Source organism: Heptranchias perlo, chromosome 27 (assembly GCF_035084215.1).
Source record: "Heptranchias perlo isolate sHepPer1 chromosome 27, sHepPer1.hap1, whole genome shotgun sequence".
NCBI classification, from domain to species: domain Eukaryota; kingdom Metazoa; phylum Chordata; class Chondrichthyes; order Hexanchiformes; family Hexanchidae; genus Heptranchias; species Heptranchias perlo.
The window spans coordinates 33,778,862-33,793,057 of record NC_090351.1 but is presented as its reverse complement, the minus strand read 5'-3'; the positions used below and the strand labels follow the sequence as shown (position 1 = coordinate 33,793,057).

The following is a 14,196-nucleotide window of genomic DNA, read 5'->3' as shown; positions in this document are numbered from 1 at the left end:
CTTAATTGTGAGTGGAAAATAAAGGTTCCATTTCATTTTTTTAAAAGCTGCAAAAGCAACAATCAAAATGCAAAGGCAACCAGTTTTAATCCGTAAAAAAGTGACTTTTATAATGTAGTCTGAAGGCCAATATACACTGAAGACTGCAGTGGTAATAATCCCTCAAATAGAAAATGTCACAAATTTGCAACTGTTTTCGTTATTTAAAGTACAGCCGATGAAATATTGTTTAACGAGGCTCTGTCAGTGAAACTGTTCCTCACTGGGAGAGGACGCCCACTGTTTGGTCGATATTACTCTCCTAATAAGGAACCGTTTTCTTCTTCTTCTTTAACTCTAACCAAGTAGATTCAGCCCCATATCATCTTTATGATTTAATGCTGTAATGGAATTTCTGATTAATACTGCCTCCCCGCCACCATTTTGGACTAATCTATTTTGTAACCAGCAATGTTAAACTCCCAGTCTCACCCTACTCTAAGCCATGAGTCTGTTAATTCTATTATATCAAACCTCCCCATAAATATTTGTGCCTCAACTTGCCAATTTTATGCAGAATACTTTTTGAACATTCAACTGAAGCACGCCTCTGTTATGGCAATCTTTCTCTTTTCAAACCTTCCTCTTTCTGATCTGATCTCTTTCCCCTCCCCATTTCCCTCTTTTATCTATCCTATATCCTCAGCCCTCCGTCCTCTTCCTCGTGCCTCTTCAGCTTATTTTTAACCACCCTCCTGCCATTTGGGAGTAAACTCTTTGCCCACAGCATGAGTTCCTCTCCCAGCAAGGCCATTGGTCTTGGTGCTGTTCAAGTAAACTCCTCCCGTCCTCTACAGGATGCTCCTCTTCCACACCTGGTCCCAAGGTGCCAGGAATATGAACCCTTTTCTTCTGAACCATCTCTCCAGTCACAAAATTACTTCTCTTATCTTACTATTCTTATACTGATTACCATGTGGCACTGGGAATAATCCTGTGATTAATACCCTCGAGGTCTTGCTCATTGATCTTACAGACAATCTGGAGCACTTTTCCTGCAGATATCAAGTTCATTACAAAGTCTGCCTACTTCCACCCGTCTGCTGCTGAAACCCACATCCATGTCTTTGTTGCCTCCAGATTGAACTATTCCAATGTTCTCCTGGCCTGCCTCCCCTCTTGCACCCACCATAAACATCAACGCATCCAAAATTCTGCTATCAGGTCCCGCTCATCTATCACCCCTGTCCTTGCTGACCTACATTGGCTTTCGGTCTCTCAAAACTTCAAACTTTCATCCTTGTGTTTAAATTCCTTCATGAAATGGCCCCTCACTATTTGAGTAACCTCCTTCAGCCCTACTCACCAACTCCCTCACGAAATCTCCCTTCCGCTGACTGTGATCTTTTGTGCATCGATCCCTACCTTTGCCCCACCATTAGTGGGAATGGGTTTGCCTTCAACCAACTTGGCACCACATTGTGAAATTCCCTGTATGAAATCCTCCACCTCTCCTCCTTTAAGACCCTCCTTAAAACCCACCTCTTTGACCAGGCTGTTACACACCTCTCCTAATATCTCCTGCCTTATCTCAGTATCCATTTAATTTTGATTATGTCTTAGCTTGAGTTTCTATGTTATCGGTGCTATATAAATGCAAGCTGTTGTTGCTGTTCTTGTTCAAAGATAGTGACGACACTTCAAAAGTAATTCACTGGCTGGGAAGTGCTTTAGGACATCGTGAGGATGTGATAAGGCACGAAATTAATGTTCTTTCTTTCATCACAAACTACAAGGAATTCAACTGTATTAATGGACGTAGTGGAGAGATTCTTCTGTACACAGTGGAAGTTCTTATAAAAATGTATCTGTTTGTATTTAGCAGTTACTTCCTGTTCAATTTCTGAAGTGCTGTCTTCTCAGTTTCAGGTGCATTGTGGGCAAAAAAAAATGTAAATGGAGTTGTGGGAAGAGCGATCACAATAGACTGTCACTATGACAAACATACGTACTGGTCATATGTGAAATACTGGTGTCATGGCTGGACTAGTAGTTGTTCAGTTTTAGTAAAAACAAGTGAGCAAGATGGACAGCGAGGAAGAATGTCAATCACAGATAACAAGAGAGAAGGAATATTCGTTGTTACTATGAAGGCTCTTCGCTCGGGAGATACAGGATGGTACAGCTGTGGTATTGAACAATCTGGCATCGATCCAAGGTTTAACTTACGACTACAAATATCTTACGGTACTTTTCTCAGTGATATACTTTATTATACACGACTAAAATGTCTGTTCAATGTTTCATCTGGGAAGAAAAATACAGCACTGATTTTCCGAGGCTCCGCAGCAGTGCAGAGTCTTCCAGGAAGTGGGCAGAGGTCTGGAAATACGACTCGTGTTGCTCACACGCAATTCGTGGCCTGTCCAACTATCCAACCAAAAATTTCACGTATTATGGGACCAACAGTTACTTTAACTGCAGTGTATTACACCAGACCTCACATGGATGCTCAACACATCTTCCTGTCTCTGAACTGTATCAAGTTTCACACTGTCAGATGTTTACATTCAGGCCAAAAACTAATAGAAAGACAATAACAAAAGCAGTAAGAAGCAAGTAGTCTTTAATGGGATAAATACCTAGAAAACACTAAAAATGGAATCAATCCACAAGAGCGTAACAGATTTTTGTAGGTTTCCTGATCTGATGGGAGGCATACAGAATCAACCAGATACTTAGGTCAGCACAATACAGTTCAACTTTACAAGCGAGCTAAACTTAAAATTGAAAAGCTCGATCACTCTCTTGATGGTAAAAGAAGCCTCTTTATTCATGTTGTCACGTTGGGCCAGATTTTGCTGTCAAAATAGCGGTGAGACTAATGGCGATCGCCATTATTTACACGCAAATGGTGCAGCAAATTCAGGCGAGGGGCAGATGCCTGGTTAAACACAGAAATCCAAAAGTTGCTGTCCAAGTTGCACCATTCTGCCCTTAGCTTCACAAAAAGGGCATCTTGCTGTCTGCCGCACCATTGAAATACATTGAACGGCATGAAGTTGCTGTATTTGCACGGTAGATGCAAATTAAACTCTCCACAGTAAGTTGAGTCAAGTCATTTCAAGTCTGAGTACCCTTTTAACAACGTGATAAGTGTTATTTACTGCCAAGCAACCTCTTTGGCACTGAAAACGTACAAGTGTGGAGTTTCAATCCTTCAGGTTTTAATTGTATTTGGAGATTTTAAAAATGTACATTTCCTTTTTCTCTCTCTCTTCATCCAATCCTTCTTTCCCTCTCTTTGTTTCTCTTTCTGTACCTGATTGGACATTCAATCCATTCTCATTTACACTTCCTTCTCAATCCTTGCATTGATTATTTCAAAATCCTTGAATCTGACTGGTGAAGGAGATACACGGTTTCTTGCTCTGTCCACTCAGGTCCCAGATGCCCTGTTTCCCTCGCTGCGATGTTATCAACTCGCACTTTCAGTAACTTACCCGCAAACAATTTGAAACCTAAACGAGCAAGGGCAAGTCTAACTAACGGCAGACACCGTTGGATGCTCTGCCACAGCAAATTATGGCCCATTATCTTCCTCCCAAGCAAACCTCCTGAAGGATCAAATACTAAATACAATCTTCTACCTCCTCTACACCTCCTATTGATTTTTCAATGGATCTGGGTGGGTGAGTCGGGAAGTGCTGAGGGACAGGTCGGCAAGCAGTAACATTTCAAAGAGAGACTGTTCAGTCACAAAGCAAATTTTGTCCTAATCAGTTTCTGAAAACAGGGTGTGGCCGCAACAGCACTGAAGACCTGACAATTCTCATTGAAAGTGTCAAGCTGGTCACCTTTGTGCTTTGGCTACTCCCATAAAACTGAGATAAAGGGTTCCTTTTCAGCTGCAGTTCGCTGAAACCAATCACAATTACTCTCCCTGTCTAAAGCCACAGAACATGTGTAGAAATCTCCAGTTTTTTGCATTCATATTCTGCTGTGGTTTCTCAGACTTTCTCCAACTAGCTCATGTTCGAGTGTCAAACAATTAAACAGCATTGGAGGCTGGTAACCTACCACTGAGAGAAATTGTTAGCCCTGATTTTCAAATTGACACATCCCCAGTATCATTGCTGCTCTCCTGATCTGGAGCCCTGCTCTGTTCTGATATTAGACATGTTAGTTCAGGCTGCTCGCAGGATGGAGAGACATGGAGATGTAGATGTGCTGGTGAGGTTCCAAAATGGCAGGGCCTGGCTGAGTTACAGGAAAGCTTATTCTGGTTTTGTCTCAGAAGTAAAATGAAAATTGGAAAGCATTTGATTTTTCGATGTTGGTTGCAGAATTCCCATATTAGGGAGTTCTGGTACAAAGTGGACCTGGGCCAGGCCATTCCTGGAAATGCATTCAACATTCGACCAAACCCCCACCTGAAAACAATAGGGTTGGAAATTCTTTTGGGCTCATTTCTGGACCCAAAATAAGCGACAGGCTGAAAGCGCGCCCCAAGAAGCCAGAGGCCTGAGGCTCATCTGAAATTGGCCTCATTTTGATAATAGAGGCGAGCTGCTGGCTACTTCCAACATTGGGGATCAAATTTGAGCCTGCTGTCTATTCACCAGCGGCCCTCAGGAACGTCCTGCTTGGACACCGGTGGAAAACGATGGGGGACCGAGCGCAGTCGCGATTCTTCAGTGATCTCCACGGGTCTCTTTAAGGAACTCTGGTTAGGCCGCTGTAGAGCTGGGTAAGCTCGTCAGAACATTCACGGTGTATGCTCCGCCTAGTTTCTCAAAAATTTTGCAGAAGGTTCCTAAAACATGCCCAGGACCCTTATTTGCATATTTAAATTAATGCAACGCTGCTTTCAGGCGACCACTAGGGACGCCTAAAAATAGTGTCAACCAATAGGGCAGTGGGCATGCCCCAATGCAAATCAGGCACAGGACTTCACGCCCAGCAATTGGTATACGTTGCACCATTTTACGCCCGGAATTGGAACAAAACACATCCCAATTTCTACCCCATAGACTGCTCCAACCTGGCAAATTCATGATGGTTTTCATCAAAGCAAAAATGATGAGAAGATTATTTCCATCTGGATCAATTATGCTGCTGTTTTTCAAAAAAAGCAAAAACTTGCACAATTGTTCCTCTTCTTTCAGGTGCTTTTGAAGGCTATTTGATCTCTCTCATCCCATTAAAGATCAGGGATAGTTTGGATCCAGTGCAAGAAGCAGAGTCAGTCAGTGTCTGAATGTTTGTTTCTTTCCCACAGAATCTGTGTCTGTTCCTGTACTTCGATTTTTATCACCATCAAGTGCCTCATGTTTTGGGGGCTCAGTGTCAGTCTCCTGTGAGTCTGTCCAAGGGTCCCTTCCCATTCAGTACACATGGTATAAAAAGGCCACGTCTGAAGATTTAACGATCTCTGAATCTGATAAACTGGATCTACAATGTTCTTCCTTCACCCAAGTTCATCATCAATATTACTGCAGAGCCTCAAATAATAATGGAGGAAAATCCAGTGAAATGGTTGATGTGTCAGTCTGGAACAGATCAGAGAAAAACTGCAGTTATGTGGCTCGAATCAGCAGCATTGGTAAGTGTTACTTTAAACAAACAATATGGGAACTGAATTTTTAAAACTAATGTCTATTGCATCTGTTTGCGAGCCTGTCCCTGATATGCGATATCCACTCCCGGTGGCTGAGGTTTCCCATCACTTGGCAAGCTCAGGAAACTGACCCCAAAAGGCTAGAATTGACCGTTGTCAGTATTAGCAGGCGACTGTTTAATGTGTGCGTGTGACATTCCTTTATCTGCTGTTCTGAATGAAACATTCTTTTAAACGAGGAATGCCTTACGAATTTTAACTGCTTGTCTACTAATATCGACAACAGTAATTATTGGTCTAATATTTCCCGATGAGCTCAATGCACTGCTGATGTTCCTATTCCACTGAGGACATCGCTCCAGGGCAGCATCGCGGTTGCTAGGCGCCCAGGAATACACTTTCCGGTGGTGGCAGAGATCATTCCCTGGCTCTAACTTTCCTTTACGTTTGCGTGGGGCAAAAAAGGGAATATCTGGTTTGTAGACCCACCAACCCGAGATCTTTAACTGTCCCAATAGTAATTCTGTAATGCAAACACTCGGATATGGGGAAATAACTGAAATATCACTAAAAATGGGCCGCTGCCAGGTGTTAGCAGCATCTCTCCTTGCTATCAGAGAGGGGAAATTACACAGAAATGAAAGCATCCAAATCCAATATACCAACCAGGATTTTACTCAAGTACTGAGGTTCCTTTTAACAATAGTGTTCTCTAGGTTGACCACAAGTGAAAATCAGGTGAATCTAAACTTTATTCCCTTGCCTCAATAGGACTTGTATATGAATGTGAAGTTTATTCAAAAGTGTCACCAACAACTCCATGTTCCACAAGTAAAAATATCAATTCCACTGAAAATCGAACCACATCTTCAGGTTCCACATCTGCCAGCAAAAGGTACAATGTTCTCATTGCTGGTGTTTTGATTGGCACTGTTTCCATCTGAGAGAATAAATGTTCTTTAAGAAATTTGGCACAAGGGTTCACAAACATTTACTCATCCAGGCTATAACTCACCATAATGGAAATGGTGGCTGGATTTACATCATGCTGTTGTGTTGGCTTCCGAACAAAGGTGCTATTTTTGTTGGTGGAGAATCAGAATAAGAAGTAAGCACCTCCATTTTGCCACCCCTCAGGTGGTGCTGTTTGCATTATTCACCTTCATTACTTTACCGCTAACCTAATCTCATGGCGTGAGATGAGTTGTACTTGCCAAACCCCAGCAATGCTGGTTTGCCTTCCACTATTCTGGAGTGGCATTTGCATTCTCCGTCATTTTCACCTTCTCAGTTTGCCCATGTTATACACTGTTTCCAAACTGAGAGAACGGGAAGGCTGCCTGTTTCCAGCTGCTCAGCAATTGCCTGAAAGAAGGTGCAGATGAGCAGTTGCAGGTTGATGTTATTGTGATCATCCCTGAGGAGACATATTACCACTGTTACATGGCCCCAGGCAGATGGTCAGTCACTTTTATAAAGTCCTCAATTATAAAATTGTGCCGTGCCTTTATAGCTGCACATTGTGGACATGTTAATGAACTTTGCTTCATTTGGCCTTTATCTAATGATCACAAAGTTGACTTTCCTCCATAAGTCAAACAACAGTTTAGTTTCCCAGCTAAAGTCCCTTGGTTCTGCGGCTTTACATTGATACAAAATACTAAGATTACAGTGTAAACAGGAGATAAATGTTTCAGACACAAAGCAATCCCGTTTCTTGTGAATGATTTTGTATTTCTCCCCTTTTGCTCAGTTACATTGTGTGGAGTGTGCTACGCTGGGTGCTCTTTGCTCTCCTGGTGATTTGTACTGTTTCGGTCACAACGTGTACGAGAAAAACTAAGGTAAGGATTAAGGACTTTGTATGAAACACTCCAAAAATTCTTTCAAAAATATTTGTCACAGATATAATAAAGAAAGAACCTGCGTTTATATAGACTCTTTTATATCTTCAAGATGTCCCAATCTCTTTACATCCAATGAGTTACTTTTGAAGTGTTACTGTTGTTATGGAGACAAAAGTGGCAGACAATTTGCACACAGAAAGGTCCCAAACACAGCAGATGAGATAAATGACCGGTTAATCTGTTTTGGCCAGAATATTGGGAGAACTCCTTTGCTCTTCTTCAAATAGTGTCATGGAATCTTTTCTGTCCACCTGAACAAACAGATGGGGCCCTCCATTAACGTTTCATCTGACAATAGAGCACTCCCTCAGCACAGTGCTGAAGTGCCAGCCTAGATTATGTGCTGAAGTCCCTGGACTGGGACTTGAACCCACAACCTTTTGACATCTGAAATGAGAGTGCTACCACTGAGCCAAGCTGTACTAATACAGTCAAGAAAAGATTCCATTCTGATTTGTTTATCCAGTCGAGCACCAGGGTGCTCAGACACAGACCTAATTCTATTGTTGCTGGGAACCTCAACTGGACTATCTAAAATATATTTAATAAAGTCAACCGTTTTCTGATGTCAACTGTCCACCGTCACGGTTGCAGAAAAACCCATGTTGAATGTGAGAAAATGGTGTCACAGCAAAAGGGGCACAACTGACACCTTTTCCCAGCACACGTGCAATGGTGATGGGGGAGGGAGGAGTGTGATCTCAACACAGCTCCAGTCTATCGCAGGCCTTTCCTCAACTTGTTAACAGTTTCAGATAGAATTCTGTTCAGAACTGACATGTAAAATAACGCACACTTCTCAATATCAATGAATCTGATGCATTAAATATTTTCACTTTCAGCTACTCAACGAATCAGATCACCACAGGTCGGCCAACGTGGCAAGATGAAGATTTCCTGATTGCATCTACCTTGATGGAATTTTGTGTCCTGATCAAATATTCATTGTTCATCCAGCTTTCCCGTTTTACCAAATGTACAATAAAAATGGAATTGGTCATTAAATGAACTTGACTATTAAATTAGTGGAGAAAAAAATCAAAACTAAAATGATGGCTGCGTGCTTCGAATTGGTGGCTATCTTTCGATCTATCTCGATCGTATTAAAAATTTATGTCTGTGGCCACTTTCTGTCTGCACAACCTGGCTTCCTTTTGTAAAATTTTTGTCACACTTTTTGTGTCAATTTTTCATATTATATGTCTGCATTTGTAAAGGATTTGCCGAAGTGTAGTCATATGATGCAGTGTAGTTATAGTGTAGCTAATTTCATAGGATGCAATAGGACAATTCAGTCAGCTGTACAAATGGAATATTTCTCTTAATCATCGAGCATTTCGGCTCAGTCATTTTTCTTCAAATAATTTTGAGGAAGAAGAGGATAAATTTCAAAAGCTTTATTGGGTTAAAATTAATATTGAGTGTGTTTTATAAAAAACGGAGGGGTTGACTTTAACCGAGCGGATAGGTCGTTAGAAACCTCCCCCTCAGGTCCCGACCTATTCGTGCCATTTCAGATTTGAACCTGCAAGATTCTGCATGTGGATGAGTTGCCTCACTAAAGCAGGCGGGGGGCCTCATTAATTTATGTTAATCAGATTGTCCTGAAATCTGCCAATGTTATGCTGTTACTGATTTCTCTTTATATTGTAGTAATAGTAACCTTTAGCTCTTGCCTGTTGAGTGAGGAAGTGTAAGTCAATTTAGATGCAGTGACCAATGAACTGTTGAATTAAGACTGACCTTAAAGCAATGGTCAGTTTCGAGAATAAACCTAATTAAAAACATTCCAGTGCTTACTCCAGAGAACTTTAATCAGTTGCTGCAGAAGGAAATATCTGCAAACACATCATCCTTTTTAGAAGCAAGAGATTGGTATGGCATGGTCCAGATTTAAAATTAGTAGTTTCACTTGATGGATTAGCAACAAGAGTGAAGCTTTGATAAGATAAAAAGGTTGGGGAATTGTACCAATCTATGGAAAAATAACTGGATAATAGCTAAAATTATTGATAAGGAACAAAGGAAGCAGATCATTAATATTCACCTTATATGGACTTGTATTTGGTAATACAGTAACGTGTGGACTGTCTCGTAGAGGGGGTAAGAAAAAGGTGTAAAAAGTAGGTGTTGGAACAGATACTCGGGACTCGATTATGATCTGCAACCAACATACTGAGGTTGGAATTGTAACGCGTTTGAGTCCTCCGACTTAACTCGTAAGGTTCTTGTCGTAAGTACTGCTGTTAAGTGTATGTTTAAATGCAGGTGTAGACTTAATAAATCTGTGACATCTGACATTCAATGTTATGAAAACTATTGATATGAGGAGTAAATTATAAGTGAGAAAACTCACCTTTACCGCTCCTCTAACTGTCTCATTACATCAATGGGACAAGTTTGCATTTTAACTGGGAAAAGGAAGGGTTAAGGGGAGAGAAGAAGAAACAGAACAACAGGTCTGAATGCAGGTGTACATGACAAGACATTTACTTAGCTGGGCACTGACAAAAATAATGCAGAGACTTAAAATAAATTTACAGCATTTCTTCAGAATTCTCTCATCATTTTTCAGTTTCCGAAAACTTATTATCGATCAGGAGAAGATTCAAAAATTCACTACTTCCTCCATGCATTTCATGCCTGTTATGATTCAGGCACACGCTGCCAATGAACTGAAACATGACCTTATGGTAAAGTAATCTGGGATGAGGGCTGCAGGGTCAACAGTGAAACTTTTACCCATCAGGTACACAAATAAATAAGACAGATTTCCAGTGTAAATTCGAGGTGAAATTCGTCTTGGGCCACGATGGAAACGAAAATCGTGCGGAGTGTAAAATGGGCTGCTGTTTTGCTGGTGTCCATTTTGCACGAATGCCCATGACGAATTTTACCCTCCTTATCTCTTCAGCTGACAGACAAATAACGTGTGTCACGTTCAGGTATCGGCGGAGGGGGCCCTGGGCCAACAAAACTCTCAGAGTGCCGCCATGCACAGGCGCCCCGAATAAAATTTGAAGGCTTTAAAGAAAACGAAAATATTTTTGAATCAGACAGCTTGCTGGCCACCTATTTCCCTGCGCAGCAAGATCCAAACGCCTGCAAGGTATCAATCGCAGACCATCAGGTGGAGACCAAGGAGTTGGCCTCCCATATGTATAAGAACCCAGTGCAGAAAATACGGCTAGATCTGAGGGAAATGTCAGTCATCGGAACATAGGAACAGGAGTCGTCCTGCCCTGCCATTCAATTAGATCATGGGCTGATCTTAACTCCATTTACCCACCTTGGTTCCATATCCCTTAATGCCCGAACCTAACAAAAATTCATCAATCTCAGTTTTGAAATTTTCAACTGACCCCCAGCCTCAACAGCGTTTTGGGGGAGAGAGTTCCAGATTTCCACCAGTCTTTGTGTGAAGATGTGCTTCCTGACAGATGGTGACCAATGAGTCGACCTCCCCTGTGTAAAATAACCAAGTGCTGGAAATACGGCCGGGTCTGAGGGGAATCTCAGTCCAGAGACGAGCTTCAGCCTTGGCTCAGTGGCAGCACTCTCACCTCTGAGTCAGAAGGTTGTGAGCTCAGGCTCCACTCCAGAGATTTGAGCACATAATGTAGCCTGACACTTTAATGCTGTACTGAGCGAGTGCTGCACTGTCAGAGGTGCTGCCTCTCGGATTGGTTTTTAAGCCATGGTCCAGTCTGCCGAGGATATGAGACCCATGGTATTATTTGAAGAAAAGCAGGGGAGTTGTGCCAGAAATATCACCTGTGCCAGCCGAAGGGAAATGGCACTCGCAGTGACTAAAAACTCTCACCCAAGAGCCAAAGAACTTTAATGACCTGACCAGGGCCAGCAAGTAATACACTGGCCACACTCCCTTTATATCCCTGGCATCAGCACACTCTTCACCATCTAAAAGTAGCAGCAACACAACTAACCCTTCACAATGCACTCTGGTTAAGGGGCTCCCAGCTTGGGATCTAACATTATGGCGACCCATCTCCCCGAAAGGGAATTACTTGCATGCACAATCCTAAAAACCCTTTGTCAACACTAACAGGCTCCAGCTCTTACTTCAACTCTGCCATGGCAGGGGGCGGAAAGGAGATGAAGCCAGACTCAAGCACACCCATGAGTCCCTGCAGAGACCTCCTGCCCAACTCCCTTAACTCCCACTTGCTTCTTAACTCCCACAAACTGGTTCAGACACTTGGCACACATCTCTCTGCTGCTGGCCTTCCCCTAATTTATTCCATCCTCTTGCAGGAGAAAGCAGTGCACAATGCCCAGCGGGGGTGCCATCCTTAACTTTAGAACACTTGTCCTACGAGGAGGAGGCCATGGAACTCATGGGGAATCACTCTCCTCGTGCCATGGGAGATGTGGAGGTCTGGGCACATTGCCAACATAACACCATTGCCCTGGCATCTCTATGATGTGTCACACGCCAACAAGCGTCCACTGCTTTCTCTGTCTCCTTGGCCCACCAGTAGACCAGGATGGTGATGAAGCCAACCCATGATTTCCTGCAGACACCTTATGGCCCTTGTTCCTCTGTCCCAACACCTTTCAACTCATCACCATTGTCACCTTCTTCTTAAATCCCAGGCACCAGCTCAGGTACATTCACCCGAGGAAAATTAGATAGTGTTTTGTGAGGGTGTGGTGATTCACAGAGCACAAGGGGGCTGGAGGTGTGAGAAGTAGGTAACAATGTGCCACCGTCCATGTGGAGGCCGATGAGAAGGCTGCCTTTGCCTTTGGAGTCCTGAGAGCCCGAACTCATGGATACTTTCCTGAAAAGCAGGATGTTTGAGGAACATCACACCGACATGCAGGCTCTGAGGTCAGGGTCCGAGGATGTGTATCAACTGACAACTGTGACACTTGAGTTTACAGTTCTCATCTGCAGCAACATCGGGGAAGCTTTTTCTTCATTTCAGCCACCAATGGAGCATGTGCCAGCTTCAGTGGAATCTACAGCAGCCACCCAGCTGATCCCAGTCTCCCGAAGACACTTTGGGCTCGATTTTAGGAGCGTGTTTCCGGCGGGTTCCCAGCGGGGTGGCCCCGAAAATCCCGATCTCCGGTCACGTGACCGGATCGCGACGAAATCCCGGCCACTTCCGGGTACCGCGCTGACGTGCGGGGCTGCGCGCGCAAGCCCCGCTGGTGGGAATCCCGCAGGCAATTAAAGCCAGCGGGGTTCCACTTGAGAGTACTTACCTTGCTCGTTGTGGTCAGTTAATGAGCTGAAGCAGCTGTCAAAAGAGGAAGTGTGGGATTTTAGGTTCAAGGCAGTGAGTTTCCCACACTGGGGGAAACAGTCTCCCTCCAACCAGGCGTGTTGCAGCCAGCAGCCTGTGGCAGGTGCCAAGGTGCGCTCCACGGGGGAGAGCCCTCACCCACGCAGGAGGCCACCGCGTCACATAGGGCAAGCCCTGCCCTCCACCACCCCCCGCCAAGCCAGAGGACAGACCGACACGAAACCGCAGCCCCAGTCCGAGGAACCACACACCTACCCTGCACAACCCCTCAGACCAACACCTGCCAGTTGGGTGGTGTGTGGAGACCCTCGGAGGACGAAGAGCATGACCAGCCCCAGCAGCCTCGCAGTCCACGCCGTCCGCCGCAGGGACGTGGATCCCCCCAACACGGTGTTGTTGCACGCCCACCTGCACAGCAGGAGGGAGGGCTACCGCAGAGAGAGACGCGTCGCAGAGGGCACTACCCTCGCCACAGGGTCCACAGACCGAGGCGCAGCTCCCCGGACCTCTCCGAGCAGCAGTGCACAGGGAGGCGCAGACTCGCTCGACATGTAGTCGTGGAGATCTGCAGCCTCTTTCATGCCGAGCTGCTCCTGGCTGGCCCCAGCACCAACTGCTTACCTGTCGCTGGCAAAGTCACCACTGCCCTCCACACCTTCTCCTCCTCATCCTTCCAGGGTGCAGCCGGCTACACCGCCGATGTCTCTCAGTCGTCTGCGCGGACGAGCCCTGCAAATACACCTGCACCTACTCTGTAGTAACACGATGGGTGGCATCAGTGGTGGGTCCTCATAGTGATACCCAGGAGCGGGCATTATTGGTCACAACGGACAGGATTCGCGGAGACATGGCAGTGGTGGTGTCAATATAATGTGTGCTGTTTGTTGCTCTGAAATTCAATATGGGTAACACCCATGACAAACCCTCAGACACCCTTGTGCACCCCCTTCATGCTCACGAGACGTTTGCCTTACGCTGCCGACTGCACATATGTGATGCATGCCCTGTGGCTGCAGCACAGGTGGTGGCAGGTTGAGTGAGGCTGGCCGTGAGGGAGATGCACGAGACGGTGAGTATGGGATGGAGCAATGAGATTGTATGAGGAGTGGGTTGCGTGTTAGTGGCAGGGTGAGTACTGGCGAGGTGAGTAGGTGGAGGTAAGATGAGGATGGGGTGTGAGTGGGTATGAAGGGTGATGTGACAGAATAGTGTTGGCGGTGCCGAAGGAGATGTGGGGTGGGGGCAGTGTTGTGGCAGACGGAGTGTTGGGGAAAGACTTCGTGTTCTCACTGCGGCTGACCTACTGCGGTCATTGCAGCGCCTCCTGCACTGTATGCAGGTGGGCGATATGTTGGTGGCGCAGGTGACCCCCTCTGCCACCTCGAGCCAGGCCTTCTTGGTGGCAGAGGCAGGC

The 14,196-nt window shown here is 44.9% G+C and overlaps 1 protein-coding gene across 1 annotated transcript in view; it reads left to right on the top strand.

Annotated features, from left to right (window-relative positions):
• The window catches only part of LOC137344569 (polymeric immunoglobulin receptor-like), a 42,328-nt gene extending 33,817 nt beyond the window's left edge, over positions 1-8,511 (top strand). Inside the window, exons 6-10 of the mRNA XM_068007621.1 lie at positions 1,903-2,226; positions 5,261-5,584; positions 6,371-6,494; positions 7,353-7,443; positions 8,349-8,511. Coding sequence (XP_067863722.1) covers positions 1,903-2,226; positions 5,261-5,584; positions 6,371-6,494; positions 7,353-7,443; positions 8,349-8,396 — 911 coding nt within the window. The 3' untranslated portion in view covers positions 8,397-8,511. The remainder of the gene's footprint in view (positions 1-1,902; positions 2,227-5,260; positions 5,585-6,370; positions 6,495-7,352; positions 7,444-8,348) is intronic.
• The last annotated feature ends 5,685 nt before the right edge of the window (positions 8,512-14,196 follow it).